We start from the raw sequence: 26,047 nt of genomic DNA on the forward strand, positions 1-26,047 counted from the left end.
GCTTTGTGGAAAAATTTGCGATAGATCCCAATTGTGAAATATGCACTTCTTATAGTCATTGTGACCGGAATCAATATATTAACAATGCAAAATTTTCTTTTCCAAAAATTCGATTCAACAACGTTACATCAATTCAGGGTCCAGAGGACTATGACATAATATTAACTTGCATTAAATTGCGCGATGAATAAAGACTTGGAGTCTGATGGGCCACATTTCCAAAAAATGGCTAGGACATTAAAAATACCTAAAATGGTGCAGACCCATATATGAAAAAAATATAACTTTATTGACAAATTGCCTTCAGTCACTTCGTTCGGACCTAAACATTATTTAGCAGAACTTTCGAAACGTAAAAGTTTTGTGGATAAGTCTTTCAAAATACAAAATGGAGTGTGTGCCTTACCTCTCATTTTAGGTTTTTTTTTCTGGCATGTTTTTGACCATTTAAATAAAATACCTCACCATGGCCATACAATATAAATATTTTCATATTTCTCAAAACTTCCGGCAACGCCCCACTCATACAATAAATACCTATACACCTAAGTATTTTAAATAAAAAGAAACAAAGATGACATTTTTTCTTTCTTGCAAAAAACGAAAATAAATTTAACCATTCTGATGCTGAAGGTCCTCCATATATACTAACATGTTTATGGAGTATGTCGATTGTCTTTGGGTCTTGTGTTTATTGAACAAATACACGAAGGGTTAATATTTAAAAACATGTCTTACTTGAATACGTGATCCTGCATATGCCACATATTCTGGCAGTACTGGCAGTGTGGCAACCTCTTAAGTCATACCTGACTCACGTAAACACTTCAACATCTCTATGGATGATGTGTACTACGTACTTCACATCATGTCAAAATGTACGCACATGTTTGATAGTATATGTTGTATGCATACATGTGTGTGTGTTTGTGTTCGTCTGTGAAATATGTTACTGTAAAGAAAATTTCACATAACATGAAAGAAGAAGCATAAAACAAAAGGGAACAACATCATCAGTGTTGTTGTTTTGCTGCACTCTGTTCTATGTCGTTGTTCTTATTTACAACAAAACATTCACCTATTGTTGTGGAAAAACTTTTGATAGCAGTCTCAGATGATGGTGTTGTTTTTGTTATTGTTGTATCATTTTTTTTAACACGCACACGTTTAGTGACGTTAAGGATTTGTTGTGACGGCGGCAATTTTTTGGCAGGCTTGAGAGTGGTTTTTGTTACCTGTCAAAATCTCACGTGAGAATAACATAGCATAACAACGGGAATACTCTTACATCCATGGGAGACTCCGAGTGTGTGTGTGCGTGTGTACAGGTTTGTGTACGTTTGAGGATTTATATTGACATGTGAGTGCCACAGAAGAAGAAAACCAAAACGGTTACGTGATTGTGTTGTTATACACATGAACATGAAAATATTTTGGAATGAAAATATATTTTATGGATGAGTGTGTGTGTGTGAAGATTTAAATATATGCATTTTCTATTAGCTATCTAAGGAGTTTAGATTTATTTCTAGAGAGTGAAATATTTCCCAATGATAAAGAAGGCTTACATAGCTACTCTTTTGATATTTTACTGCCCCTATATAAGCGTAACGGCCTATATTGACGATCCAATGACAACATTTTCAATCGAAGTGACTACATTTTCGTATTTTGGCTATAACTTCACATGTTTACCTAGAAATTGTTGTAGTAAATTTTTAAACATATCGGCCTATGTTAATTATTACGAAGATTTAAGGAAAATGTTCAACAGAATTTCTGTACATTTTGGAAAGGTCCCCCTATAATATATTTCCTACATGTATTTTTCCCACCGAAGGGGTAGAATTATGCTTTCTACTTGTAAAATTTCACTCTTTAACTATACCGGTATATTTAATGTATATTGAAACATCATTTTCAACCGAATGGGCTATAATTTGGGGTTTCGGAATTTGGGAGGCTACTATTTTGATTTCCATTTTCCAACGCAAGTAGCTATAATTTTGAATATCTGAAAACATAAACCATGTTCATATTTTGACATTTAAATGCCTTCGCAGCATTTTCCGAATTAAATGCCTCATACTTCTTATTGTTTCTAAGAAAGTCATAAATACAGATAAAATGTTTGATATTGTCCCCATAGAAAAGTTCCGAACTACTTTCCGTTTTTTATGGACCCAGCACCGTTTTCCAATCTATGAGGATATATACCTGAGTATTTTCTGTATATAATTGATAAAAGGTACTTCCTCATTAATAGTATTTCAAAGCTTGTTTCGGTTATCAAAGCGTATTTCGGTTTCGAAGGACATTTTAAATAAAGGTCCACGTTTCGAAATTGCCCTCATAGAAAAGTTCTGCCCAACTTACCGTTCTCTGTGAACCTAATATAATTTTCCAATAGAAGAGGCTATACTTAAACGTTTTGGGTATAAGAGTTGATAAGAGATGCTGCCTCATTTTTGGGGATTTCAAAGGTTCTGGAGGCCAACTTCCAAATTAAGTATTTGATTTTAGAGGTTGCGGTTATCAAAGTATATTTCGGGCTAAAAGAAAATTAATATATAAGTGCAAGTTTTGATATTGTGTCCATATATTTTTATACCCTTCACCACACTGTGGTACAGGGTATTAAGTCTTTCTGCATATGTTTGTAACAGGCAAAAGGAAACGAGATAGACACAGGGTTCCTTTTGAGAATATGCATAGAATCACTTTCTGAGTCGATTTATGCATATCCGTCCGTCCGTCTGTCCGTCTGTAGATGTTATATTTTAAACAAAGTACAGGTCGCATTTATAATCCGATTTGTATGAAATTTGGCACAAGTCACTTATTTGGCCCAAGGACGAACCCTATTGAAATTGGAAAAAATCGGTCCAGATTTAGATATAGCTCCCATATATACTTTCGTCCGATTTAATGTAAATAATGTACCAATGTCCCTAAATATCTTTCGATTTGCACGAAATTTGGCATAGCGTAATGAAGTATGTCTAGAATGATGTGTGCTAAGTTTCCTGGAAATCGGTCCAGATTTAGATATAGCTTCCATATGTATTTTCGTCCGATTTAAAGTAAATGGTGTACCAATGCCCCTACATATCTTTCGATTTGACGAAATTTGGCACAGCGTAATGAATTAGGTCTAGAATTATGTGTGTTAAGTTTCCTGAAAATCGGTTCAGATTTAGATGTAGCTCCCATATATATTTTCGTGCTATTAAATGTAAATGGTGCACCAAAGTCCCTATATATCTTTCGATGTGCACGAAATTTGGCAAAGCGTAATGAATTAGGTCTAGAATAATGTGTGTTAAGTTTCCTGAAAATCGGTTCAGATTTAGATATAGCTTCTATATCTGACTAAATGAAAAATTTAGTATCGGTTGCAGAATGACATGTTTATGGGTTAATTTTCATTTTACTGGTCCTTTAAAAATGGGTCTGTTAGGATTCATCTGTTGAATATACCCAAAGTGGTGAAGGGTATCATATAGTCGGCCCCGTCCGACTTTACTTCTTTTCTTACTGGTTTTATCCTATTTTTATATCCAAAATTTTTAAATGGTAAAAGTTCTGCCGCATTTCCAGTAGTTGGAAGTTTATAGCCTAGTTTGGAATATGGTGTTTCGTTCATGAAACAAAAACAAAATGTTCAGTTTTTTACGGTTTTAGACAATTTTTCCCATTTTTACGGTTTTAGACAATTTTTTCCCATCTGAATTTTAGACTGTTTCATGCCTCATTTTAAGCATTTCTAAGGTACCCACTTAAATACCTGTAATTTGAGAATTCGGATATTCAAGGTCAAGTTCCGTCAATTTGAGGTATTTTGAAACTCACTATTTTAACAATTTCTGTTATGAGTCTAACTTTTTTTCCCAATTGTGAAGACACGTTATCTCCTACATATATTAATAATTGTTTGTTTTTCCTTACCAAATTTCCTATCAGAGCTTTCGTACAAAAAAAGCTTTTTCTTCTTAATTTCATTAAGAAAATCCTGCAAACGAAAAAAAAGACTTCGTCATGGGTACTAATTGTGATATGCCCATGTGTTCTATAACATTTTTTCGGTTTACTTATTACCATCATCCATCTTCTTTTAATACACTTATGTAATTTTCATTTTTGTTGTTGTCGGTGTTCTTTGAAATTGAAACACATTAGAAATATGTCGTGCTCCCACCATCCACAAAAAAACCTCCCAATGTGGATGTAATTCATGCTCCAACCACGTTTTCATTATTTTTTTGCTTCCTCTCCAATTTTCATTTTGTTTACAGACGGTATGACAGATTGTTCAGACAGTGAATGTTGTTCACATCCAGCCTGTTCCGAGCATATTATGTGTTTATCCTCAAATGATCCTGTGGAAGTACTGTTACGTAAACAGCCACCCTCGGTGACGGCATCATTCTATCAACGTGTCAAATTTTTGATTGAAGAGAATTCCGTGCAATCGTATGCCCACATGGATGAGTACAGTGAAAAGTGAGTACAAAAAGTTTTCAATTTTTTTGTTTGTGTTATACCTATATATCGTATATATTCATTACAATATTTTATATATAGAATATATAAAGAATTTAGTGGAAGAAAGCAAAAAACAAAATATTTTATTAGAAAAAAGAAGAAGAAAAAAAGAGTATACAAAATATTGAATTTATGCCCAAGGCAAAAACAATTTGTCAAAAAGCTTTTAGTTTTATATATAATTATTTTATGATATATATATTTATATAATTTTATTTTTTATTTAAAATGGTTTCAAATTTTAATGAATGCACCAAAAGTTTTTTGTAGGACAAAACAAAAATTAATTGTTTTAATTTTTAGAACACAAAAAAAATGTTTAAATTTATAATTTACTTTTTATTAAAAATTTACGAAAATTTTCGGAAATTTTTATGCGAACAAAACACTGGTGCAATGAAGAGAAAAAGCTCAAATATTTATTTTATTAGTCTACAATGTTTTCTTTACATTTTTATTTTAAGAAATTATGGAAAATCCAATCACGAAAAAATTTATTATTTTATTTTCTTTAATTTTAAAAATTACAAAAAAACTATACATTGATTATTGTTTTTGTAAAAGAAAACTAAAGCCAGTGCAAAAAAACGATTATAAAACCAAACCCCAACAAATCCTTTTTATATCCCCACCAAGTCCCCTCAATGAGTCTATCATTTATGCGTTGGAATATGTGTTTTGTTTATTTATTTTCATTTTTTTAATCTTTACAAAAAAAATAACAAAAACTATCCTCATAATAAATAATTTATTATTTATAGTTTTTAATTTTTTGTTTTTATTTCAAGAAAATAATAATAATTGAAATGCAAATTGTTAAGCAATCAAAAAATCGATGTTTTTTGGTTTGAGCTTTTTCTTTTCTTGCCTAACTTTTTAGGGTTCTTTTTGTGACACCAAAAAAAAGTATGTGAAGCAACTATTTTCTTTTCATTTTCTATTTTTTTTACCAGATGTTTATTTTCATATTTTCCCATTTTATTTTTTTTTTATTTTGGAATTTTCTTTTATTTTTTTTATTGAAAAAATCCAAAGCGAAAATAATGATAGCACCTCATTGAGTATGTGTGTTGTCTAGTGTTTTACCTCCTTGTGTTCGTCTTACCCTAAAAAAAAAAAAAAAAAAACAATAAAAAAATAACAACTACAACGAAACGAAAATAAAAACCAAATATTTACAGCTATATAAAAAGGGAAACATATATAAAAAACAACTTATTACAAAAAAATGCTATAGGTTATATGAAATTATATTTCAATTTTAAATATGTTTTTTTTTCTTGATTAACTTAAACAAAATTTTATTTATTTTTATTTGCTTATTTCAGTTAATTGAAAAAAATAATTATTTCAAATTTTTATTTCATAAAAAATAAATTATTACTAAGCTAGTCATTTTTCTTTTAGGTTTTATGTAAACTTTTTTGTTGTTGTTTTAAGTTAATTTTTTAAATATATATTAAAAATAATAATAATAATATATATAACATATCATTTCAATAACCAAAAAAAATATATATAGTAAAAAATAAACAATTTAAAAACACATGGCTACAAAATAATAAAAATATATGACATATATTTACAAGGTGATACTATTATTCTATATATTCTATATAGTAATAAAAAAACAAAAAAATAGAAAAAATTTAATTATTTGATATTAACAAAGATATAGAACATTTAACATTTTTTTTTTTAAATTAGTTAATTTAAATTACTTAATATTTAATTTAAAATATTTAATACTTAATTTAAAATATTAAATATAAAATTTAAAATATTTAATAATTCAAAAATTAAATTATTTGATATTAACAAAAATATACAACATTTTTAATTTTTTATTCAAATTAGTTAATTTAAAAATATATTATTTAAAATATTTAATATTTAATTTAAAATATTAAATATAAAATTTAAAATATTTAATATTATATTTAAAACATTTAAAATATTTAATATTAAATTTAATATTAAATTTAAAACATTTAAAATTAAATTTAAAATATTTAAAATTAAATTTAAAATATTTAATTATATTTAAAACATTTAAAATTAAATTTAATGTATTTATTTTTTTTAAGTCAATTGAAAACACTTAATATTAAACTAAAAAATAAAAAACATATATTTTTTAATTCACCTTGTAAGTAAATGTCTACATTTGACCCCAACTGTAGCCCTGTGTAAGTAGCAACAGAAATTAACAACAAGGACCTAAAACATATTTTTCGTCAAACCAAAAAATATATTTTAAATTTTTTTAAACCAAATTTTTTTCAGTTCCTTAACTTGTGCGTGTCTAAAATTTTTAATTTCTTTAAAAATATTTTTTTGTTTTGTTTTATTTTTACATTTATGTTTTCTAACTATATTAAAATCTTAACTAACCAGCTATAGTAAAAACAATCAACAGAATATAGGCCAACAACAACAAAAAAAGACAGAAATTGTGAAAGTCTCTTTATGTCAATGTATATGTCTTATTCGTATCTACTATATAAAGTGTGTCAAATGTTTATTATAATTTGTTTGTGTTTCATTTTTTTTTTAATTTTTTATTTATTAACAACATAGCCAAAAACGAAATTTTGGCTAGCTCATAGCCTAACCATATCATTATTTCATAGCTATTTATAACCAAAAAAATATGTATTTAATATTTGAAAATAACAACAACAAAATTTTGTTTTAAAATTTTAAAAAAATCTTTTTGTTTTTTTCTTTTAATTTCTAATTTCCCTACTAAATGTTAATTATTTTGTGCTAACGAAAAAATATCTTTTGTATTTGTTTCTGTCTTTTTTTCAAAAAAAAAAAAAAACCAAAAAAATCAACAACATTTAATTTCACTTGTTTTTAAATTGTTAATGTCCTGTCTTAACAAAACAAAAAAAAACTGTGTTTGTCCTCATGTGTAAAAATATGCTGTTCGTTGACTTCACAACAAATACAAAAAAAAAAAAAAAAAACAATCAAACAAAAACTCTTCGTTTAAAACTACGTATTTATATTTGAAAATCAAACAAATATTTTCCTTCAATTATCATTAACAACTCGCAAATGTAGTCTCTTCTGGAGCTCATTTACACCTTGGTAAGTTTCGAAGAATCAAAAAAGAAAAAAAAAACATCGAAAACAAAATGCCAACATTCAATACAATTTCATTAGTTTTTTTTTTAGTTTACAACAAACATTACAAACCAAAAAACATTACCATGAACAGTCATAATAAATATTTCATTATTAGTGATTTTCAAATAAACAAAATTTCTAAAAAAACATAGAATATTTATATTAAAAAAATACATAAAATCGTATTCAATTACTTCGTTTGCGGGAAATCAAACGAGAATTTTGAGAATTTACTTACCATTAAAAAGTAACCGATCAAAAATAATCGTTATTTTATTTTTATACCCTCCACCATAGTATGGAGGGTATATTAATTTTGTTTTTCGGTTTGTAACTCTTTGAAATAATCATTTCCGACCCCATAAAGTATATACATTCTTGATCAGCGTAAAATTCTAAGGCGATCTAAGCATATACGTCTGTCCGTCCGTCTGTTGTAATCACTCTAGCGTCTAAACGAATTGAGATAGATCGCCAATTTTTTTTTTTTGTCTGCAAGCAGGTCAAATTCGAAGATGGAATATATCGTATATAACGATACACTCTAATTTTAAGTATTTTGGGGGTTTTGATCGTAGTTTTCGACCGAATTCGCTGAAATTCGGTTCATTGAGTTTTTATTGGGTAGCAAATCTCTATAATAAAAATTATAAATATAGGCCAATTTTTTCGGGTAGCCCCCATATAAGGGTACCCCCATTTTTCGGTATTTTAGGGTTTTTGAGCGCGGTTTTCACCCGAATTCGCTGAAATTTGGTACGTTGGGTTCTTATTGGGTACCAAATTTCCCCACTAAAAATAATAAATATAGGTCCACTTTTTCTGGTAGCCCCCATTTAAGGGTACCTCCCAATTTCCATTTTTTGGGGGGTTTTGACCGGATTTTTTCACCGAATTGGCTGTAATTTAGTAATTTGAGTTATTATTGCGTAGCAAATCTCGCCACAAAAAATATAAATATAGGTCAATTTTTTCGGGTAGCCCCCATATAAGGGTACCCCTAATTTTCGATATTTTGAGGTTCTTGAGCGCGTTTTTCAACCGAATTCGCTGAAATTTGATATTTTGTAGTCGTATATGGCAACAAATCTCCCCACCAGAAATTATTAATATGCATACCTTTTTATATTAAAATAGTGATCTGATTTGTTCCGGGTGTTGCGGTTGGGTAGTCGTTACGGGGAATAGTAAATTTTTACCCTACAGGGACTATTTTGCCATCTGTTGTAAGCATTCCGCCTTCTAAACATATTGTGATAAAAAAAAACTCAAACATGACGATAATGAAATATATCGACAGACATTTAGCCATCTCCGCAATATAGTGATACCTCCTGAAGGAATGAATTGAGATAAACAGTTAAAATATTGGGTTCAAAATTGGCATATACCGGTCATTAAATAGGCATAGCCCTCATATAATGATATCCCCAAATATTCACTATTTCCTTCACTATGCAATAGACATACCTTCATATAACCTTGTAATAGACATACCCTAATATAACCTTGTAATCTATATTACAGTAGTTTGAGGATTTTATACTCTACCATCCGTTATCAGTATCAGTCCACTTTTTGGATCTTACAGATTTTAGGAAAACCCCCCATTCAAAATTGCTGAAGTTCGTATTTGGTGTACATAATGGTTTACATAAATCGGTTTGTAGAATTATCGGTATATGCCCACTTTTTGGTATGTTCCCTATATTTTCATTCGTCAATTTTGACTGGACGAAAGTCATCGCAAGAATCACCAAAAATGTGCTTGGAATGCTCCAAACTATATATCATCGAACTCTCGCATAGTGATCCGTCTATTTTCCAGAATCATTTTCATTGGAAGGTTTTAATCGGCTGTTGGAGTGGTCGGGTGATCAGGACCAGAATTCTTTTAACCAGTTTTACCACAATTGGATTTGTGTCGCGCCAAATTGCCATTGTAATGAAATGTCCTTGATCATTTCATTTATACTAAACATAATAAAGTTTTATTTTTCAATTTGTTTCGAAAAGTAGAAAATCGGATCGGCCGACGACCGTATGTTTTGTGTTAAAAAATTAATAATCCAAAATGGCTGATTTTACCAACCTATATATCAGTAATATATCATGGAAATTGAATTCACGAAATATGAAAATAACGGTTATTTTTTGTTCCGACCTTATATATACAATCAGACCAATTTAATTAATTAAAAAATCCCATTTTCAAAATCGTCATTTACAATATTCTATGTTTTTTTTTTCTCTGTATACTTCCTTTCACAAATTTATACAAACAATTCATACTCTTTTATTAGCTGCATCTCATTTTGCATCTCTATTTTTCTCAATTAACATTCTATTCCTCAAACATTCATAGAAATCAATTATTGAAAAAAAAAATGAAAACAAACAAAATACCCAAAACTATGAAATCATTCATATCTTCTGTAAATTATTCATTTTTCCAAAACAAAGAAATAACTATTTTGAAAAAAAACTCAACATTTTATAACATATATATATGAAAGAGTTCGAAAGAAAAAATGCAATTAGCTACTAATGTATGTGTATTTTATGTGTACGTGTCTATGTGTATTTAGTTGATTTTTTTCAAATACCAAATTTTATTTATTTACGATATATATTTTTTTTTCGTTTTAGTTTTTTTTTCTTTTTTTTTTTTTTTTTTTTTGTAATCACCACAAACAAATATTTCCATGTATATTTTTAATTTATGATGATTTTTTTTTTTTTTGTCTTTGATTAAAACATACGAAACTTAAAAACTAACACAAATAACCAACTAACACCAACATGTATTGTTTGATTTATTCAAAATTACAATTTATATACATATTTTTTTATTTTTTAATTTACCTCAAAAACAAATATTAATATTTAAAACACACACACCAGTTATGGATTTTGTTTATTTGTGATTATTCTGGGTTTTGTTGGGTATTCCAATATTCCATTTTTTTTGTTTTGTTCCTTGGAATTCATATTTTTATTTAATTTATTACAACAACAAAAAAGTTCACAAACAACAAATAGTGCAACATATCGAAATATATATATTTTTTATTCAAAAATATACAGTGGAAATTTTTATATAAAAGAAACCAAAAAAGTGTTTACATTTTATTGTAATAATGCATAGCAGTTTCCACTGTATACCGCTTATTGTTTAGTTTACCCTCCATTCCTATATTTATTTCATTTTATTTTATTTATTTTTTTGCTTTTTACAAACAATTCTGAATTCTCAATATAAACAATACAATTTAATTCGATCATTTCATAGAAAAATGTACATTATTTTTGATTTTTTTTAAACATTTTAAATTATTTGTTTTTCTGTTATAAACTACTATATATTTTTTTATTAAATTCAACGAAAAGGCAGACTATTTCTTATTACAAAAATTACAACGAAAAAAAAGAAAATAAATTCTTTTAAAATATAGCAAAAAAAAGAAAAAGAGATAACAAAGAAATGAAAAAAATCTACATAAAAAATCCCTATATGTTGACTCCTTGTTACCCCAATGATCCTTAACAAACAAACATATCCTTTTGTCTGCGTCTAATCATTTGTTTACATGTTCTCTCTCAATATCCTCCTTTCCCCAAAACTTAAAATATGAAGAAAAAAAAACACATATGTTTTTTGTTTATATATAAAAACACTTTATTTTTTAACTTTTTTGTTTTTATATATATTATTTAAAAAAATTAATTATTTTTTTTATTTTAAAATTTACCATTAAGAGTGTGACAATTTTTCCAGCAGTGATGACAGTAAATGAAAAATAACTATTTACTATATAAATTAACTATAATGAAAGTAATTTTTATTTAAATTTTCAGCAAATTAAAAAAAAATCCTGTATAAAAAGTATAATTATTTTTATGGATTAAAAAATATTTAATTATATACCAAAAGTGATTTTAAATCAGGGATGCACGCCCTTGCACTCTAGCGTTCATCTCAACTCACACGGATTATTTCTCTTATTTGTTTAGTCGTCGTTGAGACATTAACGAGTAAACATATCTATGGTGGTGCGCATCATTTTGCGGCTACGCTTAAGCGGCCCACACACGACAAACATGTACGTTTGATCGGTGTGAAGCTCCTTGGCCACAAACGAATCAACAAAACTTCATTTCGAATTTGGGTTTTAAAGATTGAAAATGGACAGCGAAAGCGACGACGTAAAAGAGACCCAACTTTGTTAAATTCTTGTAATTTCATTCATACCGATGGATGGCACATGTTTGACGTATGTGGACCGCTTTAGCTTTGTGTACTAGTCTCACAAAAGCATTTACAAATTGCCATCCTCTCACCGTGTGCATCACTGTTTTAAATACAATAACTCAAAATATAATATTTAAACATAGCATACTTTTAGGCAAAATAATATATATTTCAATTTGTGACAAGCATTACAAAACACGCTACGAAAAATATTTGTTGCCTACAAAAACAGCTGATTCTATGTAGATGTGTGTAGCATCTAAATTTAAAACTACATCATAAAAATTAGTAGATAATCAAATTGACATATCGGTAAACAAAACATCATCAATGAAATTTCACAAAAAAACTAAGCATACATTTAGGCAATCGATCGTAAAATAACAGCTGATTGTTTTTAAAATGTGTGTATCATCAACTATGTGATAGAGAGTCGTAAATTTGGCCCAGCTTCTCTAGCCTTCTGTTTATTGCAATGACACTATATTGGAAAAAAATATGTAAAATGATCGGTTATTTGTAAGAGTCTTCACCCATTTTTCCAAATGAAGTACCTTTAATATAGCATTTTGGAGTTTTTTTTATGAATGGGATACATTATCGTCACAATGGATAGAAGCAATGTCCACAACTCAATTATGGCCTGAAATATATCCAATGCTTAGACTTAAGGAAAAATCGATTAATTAGACTTTCATGTAATTAATTTCTAAATATAGCATACTTTTAGGAAACATTAAATATATTACAATTACGGGACATTAGTAAATCGGAAAGGTTTCAAAATTAATTGAACGATTTCAAAACACACAAATGATCCAATTGGCATATCGGTAAAAAAAGTTTCAATAGTAGATATCAACAAAAGAGCTGATTCGATGTAAAATGTGTAAAAATTTGCCGATATCCGTCTATCAAATTGATGACTCCATGTATTCAAAGAATGATGAAAACGTTCGACATTTTTAAGAACCTTGCCTAATTTATTATCCGTCTCAGAGGAAACATACGATTTCTTTCAGTTTTGGACTGATAAATTTTAGGTTCAATTTCTTTCGAAGTAAGCCCAAATTATTGGAACTGTTTTAAAAGCCTTAATAAACGTTTAAGGCTTGAAATGAGATATGAACTGTGATTTTGTTTGATGAAATAGACCAAAAGCTTTATTTTTGTCCGATTTTCTGGTCACTCCAGAGGCCGCAATTATGGCCCAAACATCGCGTATTTTTGCATGGAGAAGGGGATCGGGCCAAAGAATAAGTATGCCTGTTTTGATAAAGATCGGTCAATATTTAGCGGGTCAAATGGACCCATACTTTTGTGTGAAAAGTGACAAAATGTGTATTCTATGGCGTATATATTTGTCCCTGAAGAACACAGACCCGAGAAGTGTATAGTATATCCAAGAGGAGTGGTTGACCTTTAAATTGATACCAATTATAGGGTCGTATGTACTCAGATGTGGGAGTTACACTTAAATATTTATAGATGCTTACGTACTGAAATATTATTTACTAACCCATTACCACACTAGAAGGCGGAAATATAGCTCTGATTGCTTTGAAATGTTCAATGAGGATCCCAGTATGGTCAAGGACCATTGATGATCATATAATAATTTTGAGATGAAATGGACCGAAAATTTATTGTACCCTACACAACTATGTTGTCAGGGTATTATAGCTTTGTGCAGCCCATATTTCACCACCTCAAAATAGAACCGCGAAGTAAATGTGAGAGTTTCATTATATGAAATATAATAACACAAAATTATGTTAACTTCTCACGAATATTCAATTCCGTTGATAGTTGTGTGAGGTATCATATGGTCGGCTCCGTCCGACTATATTAATTTCCTTACTGGTTTTTCTTATAATTATTTAAAATTATTTAATAATAATTTTAATTTAATGTTAATTGGATAAATAATTAATATTTAATATGTCTCAACTTAGAAAAGAAAAAAAGTTGACGCAAAAAAAAAATTAATTAACAAATGCTATTTAATAAACTTCAATATGTTCATTATTAATATCTATGGCACTCCAAACATTTTATTCAATAAAAAAATCTAATATATATATATATATATATATAAGATATTGATTTAATAGACCAAGTTTGGAAAAGCTTTGAAAGTTAAATAGCCATATGTTTTTTTACTATATTTTTTTTTTTTCGAAAATTAACATTTACAATATTTACAAAAAAACATGATTAAATTGTGTAATGTAAGGGGACAAAAACAAACATGAAAAATACCACAATTTTATTATTATTTAATATTGCCAATGATGACATGACATGATTTTGTTTCTCTATATGTTTTTTTTTTTTTACAAAACTCATTAGCCATATATACAGATACGGTGGGAAATGTTAAATTTTGTGATTTGCAGAAAAAATATATATAAGTGTAATTACATTTAATAAAATGTAAAAAATACACATCAATTTGTTATTTAAAATTTAGTTGAGGGTGGAAAACGAAATGATATAAAAATGACAACAAAATAAACAAATTGTACTGCAAATTGATTTGTGGTTTTAATATTGCCACACAAAAATATGTAACACACATATATGTATAAATTATTAAATACGATATGTAATTTAAAAAAAAAAAAATCATGGATATTAATTTTAAATGGATTTTTTTTTTTATAAAAACAACAAACTGGATTCAGCCTGACGATTTGGAAAAACAAAATACAAATCGTATCCAAAAAAAAACGCCAACACTACTGAAGATGGAATATTTATATTTAAAAAAGTAAACTTTATTAAGAAATCAATGTTTTCAATAAATATACAATTCTTATCGATTCATAAGGAATAACCTATGAGTCCTGAACGGTGACCTATCGCAATACATCACCTATCTTCAGTACAAAATTATTTCTCCATCTTTTTTATTCCAAATTTCAAGTTATTATTAGATAGAATTATTCTATTACACACATTTTATATAATAAAAAATATATATGTATTATTAAAAAATTCAATTCTCCAGTATTCATAAGGAATCCTATGAGTTCTCACCTTCATAGGTGTGATATACCGCAATACACAATCTATTTTCAGTATTTTAAAAACCTCTTTATTAATATTTTTTAATTCCGAACCTTAAGCATCCTTTATTCAAAAATCTCTAATAAAAATATATATCCTTGAACAAAAATTTAAATATTTCCCAAAACTCATTGGCCTTCAACAACCCACCACCTATTTTGAATAGGAACCTCCTATTATTATCAATAAACATTGCATATCAAATAATCGTATAATTTCAAATCATTTATAATTATAAATTAATATTGATAACCAATATATATTGAAATAATTCGCAATATATTAAATATTATATATAATAACTGTGGGTGGTATAAATTGCACAAAAATTTCCATTCAAATAAATTTTGCTAATTATTTTGATTTATTATCGAGAAAAAAAATACAAATAATTAATTATTACCTATTTATTATTAAGGCAGATTTTCACGGGAATATATAACCAGCAATATCATATATCATAGCTGTAAATTGCCTAGTTATGTTAATGACAATATAGAAATAATATAAATTATTCAACTGTGAGGGCTTAAGAGTCAGGGACGTATCGAATACTTAATCTCATGGGGGAACATTTCTCCAGTTACAAATGCAACATTTAAAAATTAGTAAAAATATTTGAAATAACACAGTTGGTCCTAAATAGCCCCTCCCCACAATTGTTTAGCTACGCCCATGTATCGAACTTATTATAAGCTAATCATAGGATTTTCACAACAATTTTGGCAAGTGTGAAATATAGGAAAATAAATAAATTCCATTCTTTTTTATTATGATAACTTCCATAGGAAAATAAAAATTGTATAGCTTTAAATAATGAAACAAATAGACCCCTCTAAAAATCTAATATGGAGGTTAATTAAAATATATTATGGAGGTATATTAAATCCCGAACCAAGTTAAATCAAATAATTTAAAACGTAAGTCTCCACAAATTTTCAGACAAATGACCGAAATATATTTGGGAGACCTCTAGCCTCTCCTAGGGTCCAAAAATAAACAAATTGTTTGTATTAAAAAAACCAGTAAGGAAAGTAGTAAAGTCGAACTGGGCCAACTATATGATACCCTTCATCACTTTGGGTATATTCTACATATGTATCCTAACAGACGGCGCCATTTTGAAGGAACATTGACATGAAATTGAACGAACTTAAAAATGTGAAAATTATCTATATCTAAACCGACTAACATCAATCCCTACACATGCCATTCTGCAACCTTTGGTAAATTTTGTAAATCGGTTTAAAGCAAACTTGACACACGCTATTTGGTGTGCTTCACGGTTTAACATTTAATCTCACTCAAACATTATATATGGAAGTTATATACATTATATCTGAACCGATTTCAAGGAAACTTGCCAGAGATTAATTTATATTAACTTCACTACGTCGTGTCAATCGGCCAAAAGTTAGCACACATTATTGTAGACTTAATTTAGTACGATATGCCAAAATTCGTGCAAATCAAAAGATTTGTAGGGACTTTGGTGCACCATTTACATAAAATCGGGCGAAACTATATATGGGAGCTATATCTAAATCTGAACCGATTTTCACGAAACTTAGCACACACCATTCTCGACTTAATTCAGTAGGTTATAACAAATTTCGTGCAAATCGAATGATTTTCAGGGACTTTGGTGCATCATTTACCTAAAATCGGGCGAAAATATATATGGGAGCTATATCTAAATTTAAACCGATTTTCACGAAACTTGGCACACATCATTATAGACGTAATTCAGTAGGCCATACCAAATTTCGTGCAAATCAAATGATTTTCAGATACTTTGGTGCACCATTAACCTAAAATCGGCCGGAACTATATATGGGAGCTATATCTAAATTTAAACCGATTTTCACGAAACTTGGCACACATCATTCTAGACTTAAATATGTGGGCTATACCAAATTTCGTCCAAATCGAAAATTATATAGGGACTTTGGTGCACCATTTACATTAAATCGGACGAAACTATATATGGGAGTTATATCTAAATCTGAACCGATTTTCACGAAACTTAGCACACATCATTCTAGACTTAATTCAGTAGGCTATACCAAATTTCGTGCAAATCAAATGATTTTCAGATACTTTGGTGCACCATTAACCTAAAATCGGCCGGAACTATATATGGGAGCTATATCTAAATTTAAACCGATTTTCACGAAACTTGGCACACATCATTATAGACGTAATTCAGTAGGCCATACCAAATTTCGTGCAAATCGAAACATATATGGGGACTTTGGTGCACCATTTTCCTTAAATCGGACGAAAATATATTTGGGAGCTATATCTAAATCTGAGCCGTTTTTTCCCAATTTCAATAGGGTTCGTCCTTGGGCCATATAAATTAGCTGTGCTAAATTGCATCCAAATCGGATTATAAATGCGACCTGTACTTTGTTTACAATTTAACATCAACAGACGGACGGACCGACGCACGGACATGCATAAATAGACTCAGAAAGTGATGCTATGCATATTCTCAAAAGGAACCATGGGTCTATCTCGATTCCTTTTGCCTGTTACAAACATATGCACAAAGACATAATACCCTGTACCACAGTGTGGTGAACGATATAAAAATATAGTTTCTATACCAAAATCGACATATTCTGAGTTTCTCAGGAGGACTTCCTCTAATAATAACACACTCAAGGTCGAGTATTTTTCGGAAATTTCTGAAATAATTTTTAAACTTCGTTGGAAGAGTAATCGTATTTGTGCTAATCCCAAAAATCATTTTTTTTTTTTGCAAGTTTTAGCAAAAATCGTCATCTGATGAATTTTTCACAGTAAATAAAAATTTCTCAAAAAATAACCCAACTTTAAGTGTGGTATTTCCCCAAGTTACTATAAAATATAAAGAAAAAAATATTTAATTTAAAAAAATCTTTAAAGAAAAATATTAATCCCTAAAGAGAAAAATTTGTTCAATTGTTTTCAAATACCTTGGCAACCATTTTTTGAGTTGTTATTTTTTTCTGATATTTGCTAACCAAAAAATATTTCAATATTTATATTTTTTGGCAAATTGCAAATTATTGAACATAAGCATTTTTAAGCGTTTGCTTTTAAAACATTTCCTTTTCCTGTCAAACACATTATAAACGTGTTTTTATCTTTTATTTGATAATGGTATAAATGGCCCAATCGCCCCGGCTAATGGCACTTACAGTAAGACATGCTTATAAAAGACAATGCAATGTTAATTTCAAATTTTTAAATTCTATATTGATTATAACCATGTTTGACTGTACCTATTCATATGCAGCACTGATTGTTATCGCTTGATAACGTTTTGTAAACGCTCTTTTTTTGGAGGCCATAAAAATCTAATGGCTAAATTCCCTTCAATTTTATAAATTTGCAAAACGTGCTCAACAGCACTTTTTGTTGGCATTTTCTAACAACATTTATTTATATGCACAACGAAAATTTTTAGCGGATACAAATAAATATTTGCCAAGTGGGGAGGAAGAAATTAAATTTGGATAGAGAAAAATGGGTTTAAATGGAAATAATAAAAATTAAAAACAATTCTTCCTTAAAGGGATACAAGTTAATATTTTATAGAAATGTGGCAATAGATTATTTAAATAAATATTATCTTCTGATATCTTTCTTATCTTTAAATTTAATATTATTGGTATATAATATTACTTTAATAAATTATTCATCCCATTCCCTCTTTAATATCTCACTCTCTTGTATAGTCTCTGTAAAAGACTCTCCTCTTAAATGTCCCAGTTTCGCCCTACTCGAGTACTGTGAACAAACCCTCTTTAAGCTTTGCGGTTTTATTGCCCAACAACTAGAACCAAATGACTCCTCTTGCTGTTGGTGTTGTTGTGGTGTTTGCAAATCTCTAAATATTGCAAATATTACATTGCATCCAATTGCCGCCAACGCCATTGCCAACTGCCAATATGCAAATATTTTACCCCAGCTCATAAAACAAATAAAGAACAGCAGCAACAACAACAACAGCAAATTGGAACTACCACCCTACATAGCTGTAGCATATTTTGCTCGCCCAGTTGCATATCATTTGATTTCCAGGGTGTTATGAGCCTAAACCCTTATGTACGAGTAAAATGCCGTACCAATATATTTTGTTATCGGCAACAACTGACACAATAAATATCCATTTTGTTTCTTAGTAAATACTGCAGCTTATGTGCTTGACTTTTGTTGCGATATAAATTTTTGCAGAGAATTGTAAATTTTTGTAATAAAATAATTATTACAAGGGAAAAATGTGCATGTAGAATAATTGGGGCGAGGTGTGGATTTTGAATAGGAAATTATATTTTTATTTACTTGCATACTAAGTTGGAGGGTAAATTAATTTTTATTTATTTTCAACTGGTTCAAAAATAGGGTTTTCGGGAAATGCTTTACGACCTTCATGTCATGGTGCTTTATTATAAATACATTGTTCACATTGAAATAAAGCGGCATGTCAAATTACAGCCACTTTGGTTAGAAAATGCGACTAAAAGCCTTCAAAGGACCGAATTTGCATTTAGCACCATAAAAATGCCTAAAATTAGGCAGTACGTCCATATAATGGCTATGTAAAATAATGGATCCATATTACGAAGAAGTTTTTCTACACACTAAAGTCTTCGAATGCCAAATTACGGACACTTTGTACGTGAATTGCGCATAGAAACATCCACAAGAAAAACCCGTTAGGTAGACGGAACACAAGAATTTCTGTTCCGTCTAAACCTTCAAAATACGGCTTCAAGCTACAAAAGCTATATGTACCTACATCGAACATTATCTGCGGATAATGTTTTTAACCCATCTGTTCCGGTGGAAAATGTACATTAAAATACAAATATAAACTGTAGGACTATGTTTAACATGCTTGGGAATGTCCGATTTCCACCGTCTTTTGTATGGTTTGTTGCCATTTTAAAGGTGACTCTCCCATAGAATTCCTACTCTCTATTTGAAAAAAAACTCTAGTAGTCGATTTTCTCAATCCTCCCTAGATTCCAATTTTTTTATCATTAAAGAAATTTGCAATGCAAGAAAAAGATGACAAGCGCTCCGGACTGTATGGTGGATGTATTAAAACTTCCCAACCAAGCTCCCTAAGTTTCTGGCGAGTCACTGTAAATGTCTGTGGCCTAGCGTTGTCCTTGTGGAACACAACACCTCTCCTGTTGGTCAATTCTGGCCGTTTCTGGTTAATTGCTATCTTCAAACGGTCCAGTTGTTGACAATAGACATACAGATCATAATCGCTTGGTGTCAAGTCCGGCACTCCAAGTTTCTGGCGAGTCACTATAGATGTGTGTGGCCTAACGTTGTCCTGGTGGAACACGACACCTTTCCTGTTGGCCAATTCTGATCAATTGTAAATGGCTTAAAACAATTTTATGGTAGATTTTGAGCTCCTGAGCGATGCCAGTCAACTTCGATCATTTCTCCGATTTTATCGAAATTTTCGACGACCGGTCTACCCGTGCGAAATGCAACTTCAAAATAAAACGAAACCATAATTGTACATAATTACCATAAAAATTCACAATTTTAGGATTGGCTTTAAATGCACCAAATTTTCTATTTGTTCATATTTTTAGCAACCTGTAACTCACAACTACATGGTCCAACGAGCAACAATTTGGAAAGAAATATTTATATAGCCAACATCCGAAAAAATAATGGATTTTCCAATTAATTTCTCCCAAAGAAATATATATATATATATATATATATAGCCAACATCTCCTGTTCCGATTTTTCTCCTGTCTCCTCAATCGCAGCAAAAACGTTTTCCTTTCATCGGTGTCCTCTGTTTTGGAAAAAAGAAAAAGTCAGCGAGGGCCAAGAGCGGTAAATACGATGTTTAAGACAATATTGACACAGAAGCATCGAAGTGAGAATCGTTACGTTATCATGGTGCAAAATCCATGAATCTTTCACAATTCTGTGCGTTTCTGACTAATCACTTCGCTCAAATGGTGCATAAATTCATAATAAAAGTCCTTATTGACGGTACGACCTTTCAGCAAGAATTCATGAGGCACCACGTCATTGCAGTCGAAGAAGGCTTGTTCAATTGGGATCATTTTGGGCTTTGGATTTAATGACACATCCGTACACCCTCTCCGATATAGTGATTGGATGATTATATAAATCATTCCCATCGCCTTTACAATGTTTTCATCAGGACAAGCTTCGTGTTTGCCATTTTTTTCGGTCTTCCTTAAACCGATTACACCACAATTGAAGTTTTGGTCTGCTCATAGTATGGCTCACCTTGAGCATTTAATATAATTCTCTATCCAAATCACATTTTTATCGCTGTTTTGAATAGTAAAAAATCGAATAGTACATCAAAACACGACTTACTTTCCTATCTGACAAAAACCCAACCCTATGGAGAATGCTATTAAAATATTACAACCTGAAATTCAAGGTTTTTCTAATTGTCACTTTATTTTTGAATTTCTGTCTATAGGCTGATATATGTTCACAAAAAATAGACCCGGATTCAAAAAATCAGACCCCTCTTTGCAGACAATTTTCAAAGCAAAAATGTCTCAAAAAAACTTTTACTTCCCGAAAACTATTCCTTCTTTCTTACATCTATACCGTATGGGCCTTGGAAACATATCCCCATTCTCTCCTTAATATTTCAAATATTTTTTCTCTACAGCTCTTTTTTCTCTCAAATTCCCACATAGATCTATTAAAGCCTATATATTTAGTCCTTGTTTTTTTTTACATTTCAATATTTGTAAATCCTCCACATCTCTACATATATATATATATATATATTCTGTGTGCTCTCAACCATGTTAACTGGCAATCTCGATTTTTGGATTGCTATATTTAAGCCTGGTCTTAAGTCTGTTTAGCTATTTGTTAGTTATTGTTGGCTATATGTATGCGCACATACACTAATACCACTAACCGGGTATATATTTTACAGATGGACTAGCATGTATGGACTATTGGTATGATAACAGATATATGTGTGTATGTACATGTATGCATTCATGTATGCAAACAAGTTCCATGTTGGAAAAATAACCCAATGGTCATAACCGGTTGCCCACTACTACTACTACATAAGTATTTGTATTTGGTCCGGTGGGCTAATGAATGTTAGAGTAACTCGAACTGCAGCAAGAGCAAATAACAACATTTATTCATTCATTTACATATAAAGAGATAGAGAGGGGGAAGGGAGGAGGCTCTGAAACACACATACACACACATTTGTAAAAAGTACTAAATACTGCAAATACTTGAAGTTATATCCTGTGCAAGTATGGGTGTGTGAGTAAGTGGGTGGGTGGTTGATTTTGCTTAACATTGTTGATGCTGTTTCCAACGAACGAGTCCGGGCTTAAGTGTTTGCCTCCCAGTTGAGACAGAAGAGGGACGAACAAAACAAAAAAAATCGGCAATTTATTTCATAGGATTTACAGTAAATGCTCTACTGCTTAGATTATTGAAATAACAATTTATGTCCACAAAAATGTTGGCAGAGGAGAATCCCGTATTTTTTTCTCTTCTACTTCCTCCCATGAAAAGTTACTGTGTTGGTTTTTTTTTTTGCATTTAAAAAAGTATTTCCAAAAAGCCATTGAATTGTATCTAAATACAGAGAATCAAAGGCTCGAACTAGCAATCGAATCGAATTCAATGTGATAAACGAATTCCGTTTGGCAACAAAAGGCAATCAAGCAGAGCAATATCTTTTTTATTATTTGAAATAAAAATTTGATTGCCAGAAAAAAATTCAAAATTAAATTTTCCGAAATCGGTATTTAACTTATTTTTTTTTTATAGATTTCAAACGAAAATAATCTTGAAAATTAGTTCCTTTTCCAACTTGTGAGAACAACAGAAAAATACCGAAAACAAGTTAACCGGAAGTGTTTTCAGTTTTATATTTCTTGTTCCGTTGGATATTTTTGTGCAAATCTCCTCCTTTTCAATACATTGCAAATGTACTTCAAACCACTACAACAACAATACTTGGCATACAATGCATCATATTTTTTGTGTCGACATTTTCACTTTTCTCGTTCGGGAATGTAAATCGAAACATGGTTGCCATTTAAAGCTATTTTTTTTTTTTGGAGAGAAATTGACAGAAAAAGTTTTAAAGTGAAGTTGAAAATGGCGATACTTTTCTCCACCACACATGTCAGACAGGTGGACATCCAGAATAGGAGAAGATATGCCATAGATACTTTTGTAGATTTAAGAATGTCTGCTGCTCTCTTAATTTTTGTAAACAATATATCGACGCCTCCGAACCGTAGTATGCTAAGTCTGAAAAGTGAGTTTTTCAGTAGAAGCTCTCAAAGTATGGAATTTTCATATATCTTACGGGCCATGCTAAGTACATTTTTGCTTATAAATTTGGTTTGGCCGATGATTACCAAAATTTCAGAGAATATAAATTAAGGACCGTAGTATCTAAAAACGTAAAGAACTTTAAAACATGCTAAGTCGACTTAGCATACTATGATTCGGAGGCGTCGATATAGTCGGATTGTTTTTAATAACTATACAGAACTGGTGTAACCCATTTTTTTGATGTTTGATCGATTTTAACTTTATGTTTTATTGTTAGAATTGTTGGCAACTCGGTTTCTAACGACTCCCACGATAGTACTCAAGACTAACCAAATTTTTATTCATCTAAGAATAGAAATGCATTACAATACCGCATTCTTCTAGTCATTGTTTCAAATACAATACCATCAAAGTGTTGTTACACAGCCATCATAGAAATGGTTTAGTGGGCCAAGAGAAAGGGAGAGACAGAGAATTGGAGACAACGGGACATTGTCGTGATATTGTAATAAAGCCACTAAAAATAGTTACCAAACCAAAGAAGAAGAAAAAAAAATATACACACGAAAGAAATAAAAATTTTTCTTTCCTCCTCCCAAACAACAGAAACCCCAGCCAGGTTCCTGTTGGCAACAAACTATTCTTTATTTTGTTCGAAGAGTTCTTTTTTTCTCGAAAGGCACGAACAGAAAAGAACTGAATTTCCTGGTTTCGTTTTTTTTCTATTATTTTTTTATAGCACGTTGACAAAAGCGCTAAAAAGTTCTTTACATTTTTTTCTGGCTTCTTTTTCAATCTATTCATCAGCACTTTTCTGCGAATACCCAACGACGAAGGCAATCAACAAACATTATTTCTATTCTGATCGTAGATTTTTTGTATTCATCCATCCATTCATTCATTTATTCTTCTACTTTATTTCATGAATAGAATGATTTCGATTTCTTGTGTAAGTTTTCCTTTTTTCATTAATTTCTTTCTAAATTACTACAAGACGGGAGGATGAAGATTTTGGTGGAGGTGTAAGTGTTTGTGTCATAAATAAGTTATAAATTAGATTGAATGCAAAACAATTTTGATTGCTCGAAATTGTTCTTTAGATTAACACAAAAATGATGATGAAGACAATGTTTGTATTCACTTCGATTTTAGAGCAAAATATCATAGAAATAAATAGGATTATTCGTAGAAAGGTTAATAGAAAAATTAGAATGTCTTGGTCTACGAATTTTGATGCCGAATAATACTATTTTGTGGAATGGCTTATTCGCATTTTATTAGTAGCCCAAATCTTTCCAAAGAAACAACAATCTTTTGACATTTTCCACTTCGATCGCTGTTCAGTGTTCAGAATAAAAAAATAAACCAAAAGGAAAACAAATGAAAACGTCATGGTACCCTCCACTATTATTTGCTTCTGCAAAATACCTAAACTCGTTCGTTATATGGGCTATAGCCTTGTAAATATCGGCCAGGAGGTTTTTTTTATCCTCTGTGAAAACAAATACCAAATTTATGACACTCAGGTGAATGAAGACGGCTAAGACCTTCAAATTACCGAACATAGAACGAAGCCTTTACATGGGGTCAATATCAAAATATTGATCAATAATGACAAAATTCTCTGCGAAATACATTTTTTTCCACCCGAAGAACCGAAATGTCTCCTTAGAAGATTGAACTAGAACCCTCAAAATACTTAAAATATTTTGGTGAAAACTTAAGATAGGAACTTTATTAAAATATGGACCTATACTTACAATTTTCTGGGAAGGTTTTATACACACACCAAGAAACCAGAATGTCAAATTATAGCCACTTCGATCATAGAATGAATCTAGTTCAAAATTCATAAAATAATGCCGTACCTCTATATAGGTTATATGCCAAAACATGGTGTGACCTTAATATGGGGGCTTTGTTCAAATAAGGACATATATTGCAAATCGTGATGTTAAAAAGTTGACCTATTTAATAATAAAAAATAATAAGGTAACTTTTCTTGTCACCTTCAAAGTAAACCCCCTCAGAATTCTCGAAGCATCGCTATATGGTATAGGCAACAGCTCATGTCGATTCCTTTTTTATCTCGCCCTCAATCGATATCCATTCATTGGTGCCTTAGGTTTTGGGAAAAGGAAAAAGTCAGCGATGATCAAGTTCGCTTAATACGATGATTGAAGCACGATAAGGGGTCTATTTTTGGCAAAGTTTTGAACCACCAGCATCGATATGTGAGCTGAAGCTTTATTATGGCTCAGAATTCATGATGTATTCCTAAAAAAATTGTTTGGTGCATACGTCACATAAATTCAAAGTGGTATTCCTTATTGGCTGTACGACCATGCGGCAAGGATTCATGATTCACCACCAATTGTAATCGAATAGAACGGGGGACGTTTAACCGAACTTGGCTTTTTTCCCTCTTGACTCCTGTGAACTTTTCCATTTGGATGATTCGACTTTGGTTTCAGCGACATAGCCACACAGCCATTTTGTGGCCAGTTATGATATTTTTTAAGGTAATCTGGATCGTCGTTGACAATGTGCCTGAACGATGTATATGTAACATTTTTTTTTTGCTAAAAAAATTAGCAATTTGGTTACGATTTTTGTTTTTACACGTTCCATGCCTTAAACATCCGATAAAATTGATTATCGTGAAAGATGAAAATATCTTTCGGAGACTTC

General features: G+C 30.3%; 1 protein-coding gene across 1 annotated transcript in view; it reads left to right on the plus strand.

Annotated features, from left to right (window-relative positions):
* LOC133322354 (teneurin-a) overlaps positions 1-26,047 on the plus strand; it is a 179,282-nt gene that overhangs the window by 90,160 nt on the left and 63,075 nt on the right. Inside the window, exon 9 of the mRNA XM_061531353.1 lies at positions 4,296-4,503. Within this exon, the coding sequence (XP_061387337.1) occupies positions 4,296-4,503 (208 nt within the window). The remainder of the gene's footprint in view (positions 1-4,295; positions 4,504-26,047) is intronic.

This window comes from Musca vetustissima, unplaced genomic scaffold (genome assembly GCF_032173495.1).
Source record: "Musca vetustissima isolate MV318-11 ecotype Yass unplaced genomic scaffold, APGP_CSIRO_Mvet_v1 utg35063, whole genome shotgun sequence".
NCBI classification, from domain to species: Eukaryota; Metazoa; Arthropoda; class Insecta; order Diptera; family Muscidae; genus Musca; species Musca vetustissima.